This window comes from Lepisma saccharinum, chromosome 27, assembly GCF_977018435.1.
Source record: "Lepisma saccharinum chromosome 27, izLepSacc3.1, whole genome shotgun sequence".
Classification (NCBI taxonomy): domain Eukaryota; kingdom Metazoa; phylum Arthropoda; class Insecta; order Zygentoma; family Lepismatidae; genus Lepisma; species Lepisma saccharinum.
This window is the reverse complement of record NC_139255.1, coordinates 29,185,504-29,205,364: the sequence shown is the minus strand read 5'-3', so window position 1 is coordinate 29,205,364 and position 19,861 is coordinate 29,185,504. Positions and strand designations below refer to the sequence as shown.

The 19,861-nt window shown below is 38.7% G+C and overlaps 2 protein-coding genes across 2 annotated transcripts in view; one reads left to right on the top strand and one right to left on the bottom strand.

The window, feature by feature from the left end:
• Positions 1–12,263, bottom strand: part of LOC145980044 (thioredoxin domain-containing protein 6-like) — a 109,416-nt gene extending 97,153 nt beyond the window's left edge. The window contains exon 1 of the mRNA XM_083113026.1: positions 12,155–12,263. The gene's annotated coding sequence lies outside the window, so the exon portion shown is untranslated. The remainder of the gene's footprint in view (positions 1–12,154) is intronic.
• Positions 12,264–12,474: 211 nt separating this feature from the next.
• Positions 12,475–19,861, top strand: part of Vps8 (vacuolar protein sorting 8) — a 401,212-nt gene continuing 393,825 nt past the window's right edge. The window contains exons 1-3 of the mRNA XM_083113236.1: positions 12,475–12,555; positions 16,560–16,691; positions 19,616–19,804. Of these exons, the coding sequence (XP_082969362.1) occupies positions 12,475–12,555; positions 16,560–16,691; positions 19,616–19,804 (402 nt within the window). The remainder of the gene's footprint in view (positions 12,556–16,559; positions 16,692–19,615; positions 19,805–19,861) is intronic.

The following is a 19,861-nucleotide window of genomic DNA, read 5'->3' as shown; positions in this document are numbered from 1 at the left end:
AAATCCATTCAAGTTAAGTAAGAGCCGACTTTAAAGCGAGTGAAGGAAGACCATTCACCCAAATTGTGTAAGAGCCTACGTTAAACCGAGAAGGGGAAGAAAAACCACAAAAGTTATGTAAGAGACGACTTTAAAGCGAGAGGAGGACGAAAATGCACCCAAGTTGTGTAAGAGCAGAGTTTAAAGCGAGTGAAGAAAGAAAACCCACCCAAGTTGTGTAAGAGCAGAGTTTAAAGCGAGTGAAGGAAGAAATTTCACCCCCGTTACGTAAGAGCCGACTTTAAAGCGAGCGAAGGAAGAAAATCCACCGACGTTATGTAACAGCCGACTTTAAAGCGAGTGAAGGAAGAAAATTCACCCTAGTTGTGTAACAGCCGACTTTAAAGCAAGAAGAGGAAGAAAATCCACCCACGTTATGTAAGAGCCGACTATAAAGCGAGTGAAGAAGAAAAATCCATCCAAGTTATGTAAGAGCCGACTTTAAAGTGAGTTAAGGAAGAAAATCCATCCAAGTTATGTAAGATCCGAATTTAAAGCGAGTGAAAAAAGAGAATTCACCCTAGTTGTGTAAGAACCGTCTTTAAAGCAAGAAGAGAAAGAAAAACCACCCAAGTTATGTAACAGCCGACTTTAAAGCGAGTGAAGGAAGAAAATTCACCGAAGTTATGTAAGAGCCGAATTTATAGCAAGTGAAAGAAGAAAATCCACCCTAGTTGTGTAAGAGCCGACTATATAGCGAGTGCTGGAAGAAAATCCACCCTAGTTGTGTAAGAGCGAACTTTATAGCGAGAGGTGGAAGAAAATTCCCCTAGTTATGTAACAGTCGACTCTAAAGCGAGTGAAGAAAGAAAATTCACCCAAGTTATGTAAGAGCCGACTTCAAAGCTAGTGAAGGAAGAAAATCCACCCTAGTTGTGTAAGAGCCGACTTTAAAGCAAGTAAAGATAGAAAACCCACTCAAGTTATGTAAGAGCCGACTTTAAAGCGAGTGAAGGAAGACCATTCACCCAAGTTGTGTAAGAGCCGAATTTAAAGGGAGTGAAGGAAGAAAATCCACCCAAGTTATGTAAGGGCCGACTTTAAAGCAAGTGAAGATAGGAAACCAACTCAAGTTGTGTACGAGCCGAATTTAAAGCGAGTAAAGGAAGAAAATCCACCCACATTATGTAAGAGCCGACATTAAAGCGAGTAAAGGAAGAAAATCCACCCACATTATGTAAGAGCCGACATTAAAGCGAGTAAAGGAAGAAAATCCACCCACATTATGTAAGAGCCGACATTAAAGCGAGTGAAGGAAGAAAATCCATCCACATTATGTAAGAGCCGCCTTTGAAGCGAATGAATGAAGAAAATCCACCCAAGTTATGTAAGAGCAGACGTTAAAGCGAGAAGAGGAAGAAAACTCTTTCAAGTTATGTAAGAGCCGACTTTAAAGCGAGTGAAGGAAGACCATTCACCCAAGTTGTGTAAGAGACGACGTTAAACCGAGAAGGGGAAGAAATTCCACCCAAGTTATGTAAGAGCCGCCTTTAAAGCGAGAGGAGGACGAAATTTCACCCAAGTTGTGTAACAGCCGACTTTAAAGCGAGCGAAGGAAGAAAATCCATTCAAGTTATGTAAGAGCCGCCTTTAAAGCGACTGAAGGAAGACCATTCACCCAAGTTGTGTAAGAGACGACGTTAAACCGAGAAGGGGAAGAAATTCCACCCAAGTTATGTAAGAGCCGCCTTTAAAGCGAGAGGAGGACGAAATTTCACCCAAGTTGTGTAACAGCCGACTTTAAAGCGAGCGAAGGAAGAAAATCCATTCAAGTTATGTAAGAGCCGACTTTAAAGCGAGTGAAGGAAGACCATTCACCCAAGTTGTGTAAGAGACGACGTTAAACCGAGAAGGGGAAGAAATTCCACCCAAGTTATGTAAGAGCCGCCTTTAAAGCGAGAGGAGGACGAAATTTCACCCAAGTTGTGTAACAGCCGACTTTAAAGCGAGCGAAGGAAGAAAATCCATTCAAGTTATGTAAGAGCCGACTTTAAAGCGAGTGAAGGAAGACCATTCACCCAAGTTGTGTAAGAGACGACGTTAAACCGAGAAGGGGAAGAAATTCCACCCAAGTTATGTAAGAGCCGCCTTTAAAGCGAGAAGAGGACGAAATTTCACCCAAGTTGTGTAACAGCCGACTTTAAAGCGAGCGAAGGAAGAAAATCCATTCAAGTTATGTAAGAGCCGACTTTAAAGCGAGAGGAGGACGAAAATTCACGCAAGTTGTGTAAGTTCCGACTTTAAAGCGAGCGAAGGAAGAAAATACACCCAAGTTATGTAAGAGCCGACTTTAAAGCGAGTGAAGGAATAAAATCCATTCAAGTTAAGTAAGAGCCGACTTTAAAGCGAGTGAAGGAAGACCATTCACCCAAATTGTGTAAGAGCCTACGTTAAACCGAGAAGGGGAAGAAAAGCCACAAAAGTTATGTAAGAGCCGACTTTAAAGCGAGAGGAGGACGAAAATGCACCCGAGTTGTGTAAGAGCAGAGTTTAAAGCGAGTGAAGAAAGAAAACCCACCCAAGTTGTGTAAGAGACGACTTTAAAGCAAGAAAAGGAAGAAAATCGACCCAAGTTATGCAAGAGCCGACTTTGAAGCGAGAAGACGAAGAAAATCCATTCAAGTTACGTAAGAGCCGACTTTAAAGCGAGTGAAGGAAGAAAATTCACCCCAGTTACGTAAGAGCCGACTTTAAAGCGAGCGAAGGAAGAAAATCCACCGACGTTATGTAACAGCCGACTTTAAAGCGAGTGAAGGAAGAAAATTCACCCTAGTTGTGTAACAGCCGACTTTAAAGCAAGAAGAGGAAGAAAATCCACCCACGTTATGTAAGAGCCGACTATAAAGCGAGTGAAGAAGAAAAATCCATCCAAGTTATGTAAGAGCCGACTTTAAAGTGAGTTAAGGAAGAAAATCCATCCAAGTTATGTAAGATCCGAATTTAAAGCGAGTAAAAAAAGAGAATTCACCCTAGTTGTGTAAGAACCGTCTTTAAAGCAAGAAGAGGAAGAAAACCCACCCAAGTTATGTAAAAGCCGACTTTAAAGCGAGTGAAGGAAGAAAATTCACCGAAGTTATGTAAGAGCCGAATTTAAAGCAAGTGAAAGAAGAAAATCCACCCTAGTTGTGTAAGAGCCGACTATATAGCGAGTGCTGGAAGAAAATCCACCCTAGTTGTGTAAGAGCGAACTTTATAGCGAGAGGTGGAAGAGAATTCCCCTAGTTATGTAACAGTCGACTCTAAAGCGAGTGAAGAAAGAAAATTCACCCAAGTTATGTAAGAGCCAACTTCAAAGCTAGTGAAGGAAGAAAATCCACCCTAGTTGTGTAAGAGCCGACTTTAAAGCAAGTAAAGATAGAAAACCCACTCAAGTTATGTAAGAGCCGACTTTAAAGCGAGTGAAGGAAGACCATTCACCCAAGTTGTGTAAGAGCCGAATTTAAAGGGAGTGAAGGAAGAAAATCCACCCAAGTTATTTAAGGGCCGACTTTAAAGCAAGTGAAGATAGGAAACCAACTCAAGTTGTGTACGAGCCGAATTTAAAGCGAGTAAAGGAAGAAAATCCACCCACATTATGTAAGAGCCGACATTAAAGCGAGTAAAGGAATAAAATCCACCCACATTATGTAAGAGCCGACATTAAAGCGAGTCAAGGAAGAAAATCCACCCACATTATGTAAGAGCCGACATTAAAGCGAGTGAAGGAAGAAAATCCATCCACATTATGTAAGAGCCGCCTTTGAAGCGAATGAATGAAGAAAATCCACCCAAGTTATGTAAGAGCAGACGTTAAAGCGAGAAGAGGAAGAAAACTCTATCAAGTTATGAAAGAGCCGACTTTAAAGCGAGTGAAGGAAGAAAATCCATCCAAGTTATGTAACGGCCGACTTTAAAGTGAGCAAAGAAAGAAAATTCACCCTAGTTGTGTAAGAGCCGACTTTAAAGCGAGTAAAGAAAGAAAATCCACCCAAGTTGTGAAAGAGCCGACTTTAGAGAGAGTGAAAGAAGAAAATTCACCGAAGTTATGTAAGAACCTACTTGAAAACGTGTGAAGGAAGAAAATTCACCCTAGTTGTGTAAGAGCGGACTTTAAAGCGAGTAAAGAAAGAAAATCCACCCAAGTTGTGAAAGAGCCGACTTTAGAGAGAGTGAAAGAAGAAAATTCACCGAAGTTATGTAAGAACCTACTTCAAAGCGAGTGAAGGAAGAAAATTCACCCTAGTTGTGTAAGAGCCGACTTTATAGCGAGTGATGGAAGAAAATCCACCCTAGTTGTGTAAGAGCCGAATTTATAGCGAGTGGTGGAAAAAATTTCACCCTAGTTGTGTAACAGCCGACTTTAAAGCGAGTGAAGGAAGACCATTCACCCAAGTTGTGTAAGAGCCGCCGTTAAACCGAGAAGGGGAAGAAAATCCATGCAAGTTATGTAAGAGCCGACTTTGAAGCAAGTGAAGAAAGAAAACCAACTCAAGTTGTGTACGAGCCGACTTTAAAGCAAATGAAGGAGGAAAATCCACCCAAATTATGTAAGAGTCGACATTAAAGCGAGTGAAGGAAGAAATCCACCCAAGTTGTGTAAGAGCAGACTTTAAAGCAAGTCAAGATAGAAAACACACTCAAGTTATGTAAGAGCCGACTTTAAAGCGAGTGAAGGAAGACCATTCACCCAAGTTGTGTAAGAGCCGCCGTTAAACCGAGAAGGGGAAGAAAATCCACGCAAGTTATGTAAGAGCCGACTTTGAAGCAAGTGAAGGAAGAAAATCCACCCTAGTTATGTAAGAGCCGACTTTAAAGCAAGTGAAGAAAGAAAACCAACTCAAGTTGTGTACGAGCCGACTTTAAAGCGAATGAAGGAGGAAAATCCACCCAAATTATGTAAGAGTCGACATTAAAGCGAGTGAAGGAAGAAAATCCACCCAAGTTGTGTAAGAGCCGACTTTAAAGCAAGTGAAGATAGAAAACCCACTCAAGTTATGTAAGAGCCGACTTTAAAGCGAGTGAAGGAAGACCATTCACCCAAGTTGTGTAAGAGCCGCCGTTAAACCGAGAAGGGGAAGAAAATCCACGCAAGTTATGTAAGAGCCGACTTTAAAGCAAGTGAAGAAAGAAAACCAACTCAAGTTGTGTACGAGCTGACTTTAAAGCGAATGAAGGAGGAAAATCCACCCAAATTATGTAAGAGCCGACATTAAAGCGTGTGACGGAAGAAAATCTACCCAAGTTGTGTAGGAACCGACTTTGAAGCGAGTGAATGAAGAAAATCATCCCAAGTTATGTAAGAGCAGGCTTTAGAGCGAGAAGAGGAAGAAAACCCACCCAAGTTATGTAAGAACCGACTTCAAAGCGAGTGAAGGAAGAAAATCCACCCTAGTTGTGTAAGAGCCGAGTTTAAAGCGAGTGAAGAAAGAAAATCCACCCAAGTTGTGTAAGAGCCGACTTTAAAGGGAGTGAAAGAAGAAAATTCACCGATGTTATGTAAGAGCCGACTTTAAAGCGAGTGAAGGAAGAAAATTCACCCAAGTTGTGAAAGAGCCAACTTTAAAGTGAGTGAAAGAAGAAAATTCACCGAAGTTGTGTAAGAGCCGACTTTAAAGCGAGTGAAAGAAGAAAACCTACCCACGTTATGTAAGAACCGACTTCAAAGCGAGTGAAGGAAGAAAATCCACCCTAGCTGTGTAAGAGCCGACTTTATAGCGAGTGGTGGAAGTAAATCCACCCTAGTTGTGTACGAGCCGACTTTAAAGCGAGTGAAGGAAGAAAATTCACCCAAGTTATGTAAGAACCGAATGCAAAGCGTGTGAAGGAAGAAAATCCACCGTAGTTGTGTAAGAGCCGACTTTATAGCGAGTGATGGAAGAAAATCCACCCAAGTTGTATAAGAGCCGACTTTTTAGCCTGAGGAGGAAGAAAATCCACCCAAGTTGTGTACGTGCCGACTTTAAAGCGAGAGGAGGAAGAAAATTCACCCAAGTTGTGTAAGAGCCGACTTTAAAACCTGGAGAGGAAGAAAATTCACCCGTTTTGTGTAAGAGCCGTATTTATAGCGGGAAGAAGAAGAAAATTCACTCAGGCTGATGAGAACAGACTGTAATGAAAGGTGAAGAGAATCCACAAATAAATTTGTTCAGAGTTTTATTTCATATTAAATTTTTTCTTGAGAATTTTATTTCGTATTAAATTTTCCCTGAGAATTTTATTTCATATTAAATTTTCCCCCAAAATGTTATTTCATATTTTTTTCCCAAAAACCTCTCTCTCAGATTTATCTGACAAAAGCAAGTAATCCTGTGCGTCGTTACTGTATCTGCCAAGTTATGTTTATGAACAAACTTAATTTTTATGCAGAATAACAAAGGATAACAAGTTACTCATGAACCACTGGCATGCTTTATCTCAATGGTGGATAATGTTAAATTGCTTGATTACATCTGGACCTCCCCCATGGCGTAGTGGTCCTATCGTCGTCTTGTAATCAAGAGGTCCCGGGTCTGATACCAGGTGGAGGCACATAGTGGTTCAGATCCCACTTTAAGCTGTAGGTCCAGTCCCGATTAGCGTATCTGTAAACTTAAAACAACAAATCAATCAATCAAGCATCATTACATCTCATTGGGTTTAAGATTTGTGAAGAATTTATGTCTTATTTGTATTAGTGTATTAGTGTATTAGTGTATTTATGTAAATGTGCAGCCACGAAGTGGTTGCCTAGGGCCAGCAGAATGTGGACAGAGAGGGAGATCTTGAAGTAGGAAAGCAGGTGCGACTTGTGATCGGGCAATGTCATTGCTGAGTAATGGAAACTGAAAGACATTGACCGGGAGGAAGTCGTGGCTGAGCCGAGAGTTGCGTTTGGGGAAGTGTAAAGAGAAGGTGGTGTTGAGGAGTAAGTGGTGTGCTGGAAGTGAGGAGGTGCCAGGACCAGAGAGAGAAAATATTAGGCAAGTGAGAGGGGTCTACTTCCAGTCCACATTCGGGTCCGCATGGTCAAGTTGTTTTAAATAAATGTTTGAAAAAGGATCAAAAGCGAGTGTCTCTACTGTTACATCCCCGGGCTGTCAATAGGCAGTTCAACAATATATATATATATATATATATATATATATATATATATATATATATATATAATCCCAGAAGTCAGTCCTAGTACAATTTTACATTTTCCTAATTTTTCCCTTTCTGCGCTTGTTTCATTCTCATCGCCACGATTGCTGCCGGATTACTCATCATGACGACCTCCTGCCTGTGCTTCCGAGAGAGAGATCTTGGCTCATCGAAGAGACCGGATGACGATCTTGTGGACTTCCAGCACCGAAGGACCATATTCTGTCTGGACCGATTGGCTGATTTTCCCATCTTCCCGACCGCGCTGCAGAACTGGAGCGTTTTACTCAGGAAGTCTCCTGCTGCAACGACGTCGTAAGCTTGAGTTCCAGACTGCCATTCAAATGACGTCACGGCGACCTACCTCGGAGAAGCTTCTCCCACTCCGTGCGTATTGCCCTTGTTTACCTGCCATCCCGTGGTACGCATGGTCATTTTCATCGCCCGCAAGTGTGTTCCAGTGTTCGGCCTCCCTCGAATAACGTCAGGCTCACCTATTTAGTAAACAAATATGTCATACTCATATTTTAGTGGATTTACATTTTCACGCCCTGTGTGAGATAAGAGTCTTTGTTTTGTGTTTTATCGTCTGCTACAGAATACACTCCGCCTATGGCGACGTTCAGTCTACGGCGTTGCCATGGTGACGTTAGCTCCATGCTCCGCCCAACCTTGTGTGTGTTATTCAGTGTGTACTTTGAACTCCGCAAACAGTAAACAAACCCACGTGTGTTGTGCGACGTTCTTTCATTGTGTACTGACCTGTGTTTTTCCAGCTGTTGTGCTGTTGTCATGTTTAATTCAAAACTAGTTAAATGTCAAACCTATACGATTTTTTTTATATGCCTCAAGACTTCGTTTATTGGTGCTCGTACTCTTTGAGTACACAAGAGGCTGTGACCTACAGTTTTAATTTTTTTTCTCTCTACGTGTTTTAATTTTTTTTTCTCGACGGTGTTTGGTGCTATGAATCTTTTGATGATATGAATATTTTGGTGATCTCAATATTTTTTTTTGGTGGTGATGTGAATCTTATGGTGAATAGTTTTGTGTATTGGTATTCTACGGTTTTGGAATTTTAATAAATGATAATTTTTAAATATAACCTCCTCCGGAGATGGTCGACCATCACAGAGTGGATCGATTAACTTAACAAGGGGAATGTAGAGATATGGAGATTACGAATACGAGAAAACCTCGTCAAGAGAATATTTACGCTTGTTTATTTCCTGGAATTGTCAGACCAGCGGGCGATCCCAAGAATGCGCTAACCTTGTAACTTCCGTGAAACAATGACTGAAAGGCAAATGCGTGGATCTAAACAAGATCCAGCGTGTTCGAAAGGTTTAACAACCTTTCGAAGCCTAAGATTATAAAAGGGAGCTCACTCCCCGAACTCGCTCTCATTTGACTCTCATTCGACGCTCATTTGGATCATTAGTCTCTGATTACACTTTACTCTACAACACATTACAACTACAGAACTACGACGACGGAACACGAAGTTACGGCTGCCTAGCATGCAGCGAGTCGCGCGGGATCTCTTGGATTTGTGAGCCAAGGGCCACTGAATCGAACCTTGGCATCAGTCACCATTTGGTCTGCAAGAAGCATCTGGACAAGAACATCACTCACCTACCAGGTATGAACAAGCGTGAATAACCTTTAAATTCAACTTTCCATATCTCTTCCCTCTTAATCGGAGCAGGTTCAGCTAACAGATACAATTAAGCTCTACCTAAAATGTATAATTGAAACATCCCTGTGACCTCAGATCCCAGGTAAGACGGGATTACAACAATATATATATATATATACATATATATATATATGTATATATTACGACTAAATTTTGGTGGCAAAGTTTTTGTTTGTTTTAAGCAGTGAAAGTTGGTTATGTGATCAAAGCTAGCACACCACGAAAGATTTATTTGATTGAAGACATCCCCAGGGAGGGCCAAGCCCAATATCTCTCCATAAATACGGTAGGAGTGTGTTGAAAGAATTAAGGATTATTTGTATTGGATTGCTATTTTAAAGAACAGTTCTACACGGTGTGGTAGTTAGAAAAATTTCAAGCATCAAATTGTTATATAAATTTTATATACCTAGTATAGTTTCTCCCCAAGTTTCAAAAAATTACAAAGGGGGGAGGGACAGCAAGCAGAGGGGATATTGCCCCTGATGATCCCTTCAAATACCATCCTTGTTGTACGACATAGAGTCTAATCGGAATATACTTTCCGTTGGATTATATTTACATGGCCATGACTTTATTCAGGGTTTGAAACTTTCTTTGGGTTATTTATTGGTACTGCTTAGCAGAGGCGAAGATATAGTACAAGCAATGCAAGCACTGCTTGCATAATTCGAATATCATTTAATGTACTTAATGTTCTAACCGTATTTAGTTTCCATCGCACTCGATTTCGCGAAAAAATGCGGCCGCAAACTCCCCCAGCAGCTCTGTAGCAAGCACCAGCCTCAATGCTTGCAGCCGTTCTGCGGGAAAATAAGGCCTCCGAAGGAGTCACATGGCGAAGCGTGAAATTCTGGTGGAACCCGTCCACAAAGCTTCTACAAAAAGCTGTGCTTTCCAAGCTTGCGTGATTCCCGAAAATAGCCGAGTTCAACCGAAAGCAGAAGGATTCATCTATGGGTACGTTGCCAGCAAAAACTAGTAACGAATATTTGTCTTCATGAACACGTAAACAAGATCGCAAATATAATAATAATTGTTAGTCATAAAATAACTAAAAGAAGTTATTATCACTGTTCTAAATTCCATATATATCATATTATATTACAAATTATTTTAGATTTCGCGAAATGTAAAACGCGCAAAAAAAGTTGACATTGGGAGTTGGGGCAGTGGAATTTCTGCACCCCCGTGAAGAGCTTTCTCAGGGAGGGAGGGAAGATTGAACGGACCTTGGTCCTGCACCCTGCTTCCTGGTCGGTCCAGCTCAAATTACGCCAGAAGTGTTGACCGCTACCAGTGTTTGCAACTGCCAAATTATTTACGCAGTAATTCAAGTGAGCTCTTTCACAAATTTTACAATCAATAAATTGACTGCTTTTGAATAAAACTTGGGGTGAAAATAAAGCTATCTGAGAAAGAACTATCTACTGATATTTGTACATGGCATAGAAGTAAATCGTATACATTCTGCATTTTATGAGCACAAGAATATGTTTTAATGATTGATTGATTGATTTGTTGTTTTAAGTCCACTTTATGCACAGTAAGGCTAATCGGGACTGGACCTACAGTTTAAAATGGGATCTGAAACACTTGTGCCTCCACCGGGTATCGAACCCGGAACCCCTTGATTACAAGGCGACGACACTACCACTGCGCCATCGGGGAGGCCCGAATATGTTTTAAGTTCTATTATTATGACGCAAGTGGTGTTCCCAGGGTCTTTTTACGGTCCCCATTTTGTCATCTTTTCCTTCCTTTGACGTTTTTTCTTAGATATACTGGGCCAAAAGGGGGTTATGTCTACCATAACCCCCCCCCCCTTCGCCCCGGGCACGCCATTGAATGACACTTTATTACTTAAATATTAATGTACATACTCGTTCTGCTGAAATGATTCTGATTCCTCCGCGTAATTTTTATCTCCAAACTGATATATCTTTCCTTTGTGACGGATAAAATTAAGGAAATAGGTTGGTATCACTTTCTGTTGTTTCAGAGATTTTCAAAGTGATCTTGTGTGGATGCTTGCATTTGCAGTTGTGGAAAGCGCGTGGGATAGTGTGAGTGTTTGTTGCTTCGTGTTTTGTGCTGTGAATTTATCGGAATGAACGCGTATTTAGGAACGGTTGATGTGAAGTGCGGGTGTATTATTGAGCAATTGAAAATTGCTTCGTTTAGCTCGAGAGAGATAAGTGTTAAAATGAAAATCGTGGAAGGGGGTCGACCAACACCAAGAGTTTGAAATTTATTGTGGTGAGTACATCGTCTATGCATGTGTTTCTTTGCTTTGAAATGAATTTTTTATTGTTTGTGTTTAACTTTTTATTTAGTGTTTAAGTTACTCCAATGCGGTTTTTAGGGTGCCCAAAAATACTAAATTACATCATGCAGCGTAAAATAAACAAATGATTCCCATTTTTTTTAAATCTAAATTGGTTTGGTCACCGTTTGACCATATTAAATAATAATGAACAAATAAAGGTACTAATAAGTAAGTAAGAAATTCCGTCTCCCTTTATTCGTATGCGGAAAGTTCGCATATGCAAAACGTTTAATATCATATGAATAACGTTACCTGGATTTTTTAAAAAAAGTAAATGTGACGTTTGCGGATCATATGGTTTATTTTTAGTACAGTCACTTTATTACGATATTTTGACAAATCCAGCGACTGGGTAAATGAGGCTATAAACCTTGAATCTTTCCCCTCGGCATGTCGTTGTACTACATGTTTTGTTGTACTGAAACATTGCTTGCCTCCTTCGTAAGACTACGCTTCGCTACTGCTGCTTAGACAGAAACGGTATAATTGATAATGGAGTCCACGTCTTGGAAAGCGGGACATGAGCACTGTTCAGGGGCGTCGCACTAGATGGGCATTAGCCCACAATGACATGACATGTTCGCTGAATATCATCCGTTAAATCTATACTACTGGCAATAGCAATTGGGCGCATTAACGTCGTTCAAATGCTGGCTTTGTATTTACTTGGTTCGTTTCTTTTTCTTATTTTCTTTAAAAAAAAAAAAAAAAAAAAAAAACACGTACCATGGGTCTGTTCACCTGTCATTTTGATGTGAAAGTGCTCGTAAGGCGATCAAATATTAAATTCGAGTACTGTCTATCCTACATATGATAAAAATTCAAGAATCGTTTAAGAAGGAAAGCTGAGGTGGCATGTTTATTTTTGTTTATCAGAAGAAATATAGATCGACTGAATAGAAAGTATGGTCTTTGGTATGCTCATCTCCTAATGTGGACATGGTGTGAAACATACCTATTGTCGCTACCATAAATCTAGAACTTACTGTAAAACACAATTAACACGGTAACACCCAAAGAGGTGGCCTCTTCGAGGTGTCCATCAACACTTAACAGGTTCTTGGATTCATTCACAAAACACTATTTTGCAGAAACAGGATGTTTACTATAGTTCCCTTGGTAACACGAATTGAACAAAACATCTATGTATCACAAAATATTAAAATAATATAAAAATAAATTAGTGAAGTAAAATAATAAAATACCACTTGTTTTAGTTTTCTGTACGTATGGTTCTTGTTGCTTATATAGCCTACATAAACATGTAAGTTAAAACTACATTTGACTAATTTTTGTAAGCACAAACATGGCAGAGAACGAGGAGGGCGTAGATTCAGAATCGTCTGCTAATTTGCTTCCAGAAACTTTAGATATAGACATTGAAGAGGTAATTTCATAAGTTTAAACAATAAAGTACACGAGACGTTTAATGATTCTATTTGATAGATTGAGTACTTATATAATACTTTGTTACATGATTATGTATGCAATAAAAAGTCACGCCGCTTGACACCTGTCACGTCGGGTTTTCATATTCCTGTAGACCGGTAATGGTAAAAGTTCGAAATCTTTCAACTGCGTTGAACTTTAAGTTTTTGCAGATTATATATTAATATGTTCTCAATATCGATACAACGTCTTTCTATAGTAATAAAATGTGATTCGACAAATAATATATTAAGACGACTCTATAACATCGCAGTTTGATTTTAGTGTTTAATATCGACGGGTATGTGTTAATAAATAAATATTTTCGTGACTAATAATAATCGAAACAAAAAGACTATTCGCATGTACGTGGGGACAAGTTGGTTTATTCCAAAGTCGATATTTAAGAAAGCTGCATTTGTACAAGGCTAACATAGTTTCTGAATATTTTATCTTTGCCCTCCCTCCTTTGCCCCTTCCTCGATCTTTGTGAGCAATGAAAATTGATGGACATTCTTGACAGGACGATTGTTAAACGCTGCATTGATTAAAAATCATTGGTGGCTGTGTTCAGACTCGGCCACACACAGAGACTAATGATGAAATTTTTTTGCAGTGGAACATAAATGTGCAGCTGCCAGAACAATTGTTTTTATAGGCTCAGGTTCCAATTGTGTAATTCCGACATCATAATTATACACACGTGTTTACTACATGAATTAAATTCCCTTATATGTGCAAGCACGTTTCTCATTGCATTTTTTTGGTGCAAAAATATTTTTTCCATCATGTATGTTTACATGAGTAGGTCAGGTGGGTCAGAATTTTTTGCTCTTAGGATAGTAATTATTCTCCCATGCTTACCGTGCAAACATTTACATGTTGTAAGTAGGTTAGGATTGTTTGATTTGGTTGCCTTAGTATTTTCACACTTTCCCCTATCTCCTGCGAGTGTATACAATTTTTTTCCATGAGAAAAGAACTCTCCAGACAGCAGCAATCTATGACGAATATAATTTGCACAACCCATTTTTCACAACACAATTGCTCGCAAGGTAATACTTTCTGCTTCTGTAAACCACACGCCATGCATTAGTTTCTCTGAACTTCAAACATACTTCCACAACCATTTTCAATATTTCAAATGCATTCGTCATACTTCTGTAAAGGGAGCGAATTGACAATATAGAGAAAGTATCACGGTAAATAACAACGTTATTTTACAACTTCTACAAGTAAATGTACAATTTTAACACGTGACCCCCGTCTTGTAACTCGAGATACGTCACTATGAGTATAAGAAGTATGAAGTGAATTACAGACTTTCTCTATATTGTCAGTTCTTACCCTGTAAAGTATGTAAAGATCATTGTACAATCAGAATTGTGAACCTTTTTTGTATTATATGATTATCTATACAGATACCCAGCTTTATTTAATACAAATTTGATACATGCCTGTTTGCATTAATCTCATTGAATAGCTACTTAATGTGTTTTACACCCAGAGTGATTAACGTATGTGATGAAGTGATTATACCATTCAGCAAAAATTCTGATTGTTTGTGTGGTACACACGTATATTTTTTTATTTCAATTTATGTCTGTTGACAGTAATTTAGAGTCTTATTGATTTTTTACTGTGTATTTTCTAGAGAACAAATTTTTCCTTTCGTATACTCTTATATGATTTTTTGTTTGCTAAAAGCCATTCGTTTACTGTCATCTTGGATATGGACTGCTGCTGCCATCTACTTTATATGTGGGGTACTAAGGGGTATCATGTCCATAAATACTTTTGTTGTTAGGTTAGGCAGGGTAAATTTAGGGCTCTCAGCATTAATAACATGTCCCTAAATGGTTTCGAAATTGTAATTTTCTGGTAAGTAATACTTGATGAAACTATTAACTGTGATAATTAGTTTCTCAAGCTTAGAACTTCCTTTCACAATCATTTTCAGTATTCTAAATCACTTCCTAATACTCCTACAAAACTTGCAAAAAATCATTAAACATTCGGAATCGTTATCCACATTTCTATCTGTATGTTTCATCATTGCATTGCATCATGGTTGCCCATGATATTGGGGCCCATCTTCTGATTGGTGCAGCGCAATCGGTGTAGCCTGAGCTCTGGCATGTGCAAAGCGGGAAATGTTTGTCTTGTGCAGAAGATGTCATGTGACTCACAGGAGCATTGTTACAATATGCAGAAGTTACAATTCTACTAGACATGAAACTGGCAAAGCTATATGCTCTTGCCTCATTAAAAAAATTACTTACGAATCTAAAGTAGCATGCTGTTTTTCACGATCGTGAAATTCGTTAATTGCTCTATGAATAAAACACTTGTCAAATTTGTCCACATCACTTTTAAATTTCTTTCTTCTGCACAGTTGGTTAGGTGTTACTAATCCCTTCACAGTTACTTTGTAGCAATCATTTTCATTTCAAAGTACTTACTGACATATCAGTAGATGTGGAAACATGCTTTTGCACTTGTTTCATGTTCAACGCAAGACCACTGTCAGCTTCTTTCTTCATAAACTTGTTCACATTAAGATAATTTCTCAACTCTATGACTCACTAACAACTGACTATCAACAATCACCTTACTCGTGGTAACATGATCTACCCCCTCCCTCCCCGAGAGGAAGAGGAGGAGAGGGAGGATGCCTCTTTCGCCGAGGGACTTAATCAATGGGGGTTTCACCGACAAAAAGAACCATCTGTCAGTCTTTTCCTTGAACTGCAGTAAGTACCGAATGCACCTACCAATAAGCTCTGAAGTCAGATTATGGATATAGGAAATTGGGAAATTGTTAAGGCAGTTAGCAACTCTGCTTTCAGTGAAACTCTCGCATTGTCACACTGACGGCAGGCTTCTGTGCAGCTGAAGGCCAGAGCTCAAGCTAAACCGAATGGCCTGTATGTGTATTATTATGCTTATCACTGTTCTACATCATATGAATTTACTAAAGGTTTAAATGCACACGCTAATAAATGTTAGTGAATACTTTGCAGAACAATTTTCTGTGTGCTATATAGGACAAGTGTATCTCCCACTGGGCCCGTGCTGTCTAACGCATTAGGCTTTGGGATGCATGCTGTCTCCTAGGAGGGGAGTGTATGGGACCAGTGGCCACTCACCATCATGAGGAAATTGGGGAGCTACGAATGAGTAGCATGACTTTTAAACTGGGGGGTTCGTCGTGTTGCACTTATCGGGAATTCTAGTATTTTCATGCATAACAGCTTCTAAAACTCATATTTTGTTATTTTGACAGGAGGATACAAAATGTAATTATAGAAATATACCAATTTTCACATTTTCATTCAAAAGGCAGGCACCAGCTCTCGGATGTGCCACAGGTTATTATGCTCATGTAACCAGTGCACCCTTTCATCTAGTTTATCAAATAATTTATTCTTATGGATTCTATTATCCTAAGTATGCAGAAGAGCAACAGTATACAGTAAAACCTCGTTAATCCGGACTAATTGGGGGGATAAGTTGACCGGTTTAAGGAAAGTCCAGATTAACTGAAATAATCTAAAAGAACAGTATAAAGTGCATGAAATCTCTGTTTATAGCAACAAAACATGTTTATTATGGTGTATTTAAAGAATATAGGTCTAAATACACTATACAGTACAGTAAAATGTTAAGCAATACTGTAGATACAATGCAGTACGCACATACGCGATGCCCATATTATGATGATGTGCCCAACGCACCTGGCTCTGCATCACTCGAAACTCTTGCTGTGGAAGTTGTTGACTTCTGGCCACATTTAAAACCATGCATTCTGCTTTTTTTTTTTTTCCTTTTGCCTGTCCAGCTTATCGGGGTCCAGATTAACAAGATTTTACTGTATAACCAAAATTCCAATGTAAACACAAATTACATTATTTCTAATATTTTTTCCATGTACTAAGATACTTCTTTCTATAAAACTAATAGTTGGATGATGATGAATATGAGATTCCTCCAGTAGACAAGCAACCCACTCTCGAGAGCATACTGAATGATCTTGATGATCAGGGTTCACTCAGCGATGAAGATGTTCAGTCGCCGCTACAGCAAGTGGAAGAGGTAAGTTTGTAAGCTATATTTCTCTATCGTGTCATCAATAATTACACGACATAGTTAAACATACTCATTCATGGAAATTGTATACCTCTATCAGGTCATGATGATAAAAATAAAATTATAATTGGTTGTTGCATATCATCTTGTTTTGACATTGATATGTAAATGTGTTTGGTACTTTTTGTTGTGGGTATGTGATCTGTAAAGCTTCCAATTTATTGAGCAAATTAATCAAATTTGATACATTGGTTCAGCCCAAGTTTGATTGTGTGATTCTGATATGATTATACTCATAAATCAAATTATATGCAAGCTTAAAAGTAAGCACTGAACAGGTTTTCTGATTACTTATGATTTTTCCATCTCTTTCTCATATGCAAGTGGGTTAGACAGATCAGGTTTGATGTTCGCAACATTATAATTATGCTATTGCATGCTTACAGCATTATTAGTTTTTTTTTTGATCCTGCGTTTGATACCCGTTGAAGGTACATTGTGGTTTGGATCCCAATTTAAACTCTAGGTCTAGTCCCGATTAGCCTTTATTTGCATAAAGTGGACTTAAAAAAAACTCATTACTATTTACACATTTTGAGTAGGGTAGGGTTGTTAGACTTGACTGCCGTACCGTCGGATTAAAAATTATACATACTCGAGTTTGGATTCAGTGCCAGTGCCAGCCAGTTTCTACGGTTCAACGGACATCTCCACATTCCACGTACAGCTTTACTTTGTTGTATAAAAATTTGCATAAAATCGGTTCGTAATGTGTATTGACAATGATAATGGATTTTAAAAACAGATGCTTCAAATGAGCTTCAAAACAAGACCAATATTGTATTTGTAGGACAAACCAATACAAAGAAAAAGTTTTTTCGCAAAATTGATGAGAATGTTTTTTTAGAAAAAATTTGAAAATCTGAAAATTAAGAATTGTGTTTAAAACCTTTCTGCCTGCACCGTACTAAAATTTCATAACGATCGGAACACCCGATTTTTATTTGTAGAATTTCAAAGAGAGCAATCGTTATGAAAACTAAAATAATGGCACTTTTTTTTTGTTCTCATGACGATAAAGAATGTAAGGCATACTTGAAAGAAAATTTGTTAGCATAGATTAATGCAGAATTGAATAAGCTAAATTTTGATGTAACTAATTTTGTTTGTAGGTCTTCTGGTTAATTTTTAATTGCAGTCCAAACTCTAGTATCTATAATTTTTAATCCGATAGTAGTCTTTCACAGACAAATCAGAAATGTATAACCTGAACCACATATTCATACACTAAGTCCCCAACACACGTATATATATGTGCACCTCATTGTCAGACACTAGCCTAATGTTTTCAGATAAAAAAAAAAAAAATCTGCCATTCTTCATTTGTTCAAAATTGGGTTTTGTAGTAATAAATTAATTACCAGTTTTAAATTTTGAAAGGTAATGCAAGTAAACTAATGTCAAAATTGTCGAAGTTAAGTCCATTATATGCTGAGATAGGCTAACTGGGACTGGACCTGAAGTTTAAAGTGGGATCTGACCCACAGTGTGCCTCCTCAGGGGAACAAGCCCTAGACCTCTTGATTACAAGGCGACAGCATTACCACTACATCCTGCAGGAAGGCCCAAGTCACATTAAATAATGATCATTACAATTAGGGCTGGATTAAGACGAAATTGGGCCTGATGCTTGAAATCTTCGGTGAGCAATAAACCCGACGACGTTATAATTATGTCACAGCGCAAAGAATAATTGTAACTGTATAATAAGTAACGCTGTGTCTAGGTGTCCAAAATTGGGGCTCCAAATTTCATTCTAAGATTTGTTTTCAGGTTAATATAGCAGAAGAAAACTGTTCAGATTTCGGAACATTCTCGTCTGTTTTCATCTGGGCCTATTTCAGGAATGGGCCTAATGCTGCAGCATCAATAGCAAGCACCCACCTTAATCCGGCCCTGATTACAATTACTTAATTACTTACATTTATTCATTATAGAGTAAGGCATTGCTTATGCTACTCTTTAATTGATTTATTTTACTTCGCTATTCTTCCACTTTTGACTAATCGTGAATATGGGGATGAATAATGATAAGATGAAATGGATGAAGGGACAATCATAAACATATGATTGACACAAGATGGACCCCACATAGGCTTCTACTGGCTGTGAGTGCAGATGCCAGAGCCTTGTTAGTCTGCAAAATGCAGTTCAATGGAAGGGAGGCTGACATTTGCTTGTCTTGAGAAAGGATCATCCCTTACTCCCCCAATACTCTTTGATTCTATTTGTATTACTTGACAATAGTTTCTGTTATTCTATGCAGGTTTTTGCTTATTGTTATGTGATTTTTGTTTTTAAGTCAGGCTTTCTTTATTCTTATGTGCTTTATGATTTAAGTCCATTTTATGCTTAGATATGCTAATTGGGACTGGACCTACAGTTTACAGTGTGATTTGAAACACTTAACAATTTTACAAAATGCATTATTTTCCAAATAGTCTTTTACTGTCGCATGCTGTACAGGAACACCGATTTTATGTTCCCGAAATGTACATTTTCCCCTATTAAACATTCATTCTTGATGGTCCCAACATAACAAAATGTTTCAAAATTTTCCTCGATTTTACATTTTCCCGCATTTTAAGTTTTTCAGCTTGCTCTCCTGAAAAATGTCAAATCCAGGTTCTACTGTATTTTATTACATTTTATTCGCACCTTGGTTCTAATCGCATAGTCTCCTCAAGTCCAATTTAATCACAAAATGGCTAATGGGACAGGAAAAAGTGTATCTGAACCACTTAATTTTGAATGGGTTTCAAGCCCATGAATCTGACATGGTGGCATGGGTTAGGGGGAGTCCAAGCAAAAATGAAGTGTTTGTTTTTATTTCATTGTACATTCTCAAAAGCGTCTTCTATGTTTTACAGCAGACAGGCTATGTGCATGAAAGCAGCGAAACATTATCTTTGACTTCACGAGGAAGTTCTGATGCGAGGAGTAGAACTTCCTCAGAAAGGAAACGGAGGAGGAGGAGTCCAAATGGAGTCACAGCTCACGGCGCCATTCTGAGGCATCTGATTCTCAAAGGAATATCATCACAGCTGATGTCAGCATGTGTAAGTATTTTAAACATTTGCTTTCTAATTATTTGGGCTGAGCTATACCACTTTTTA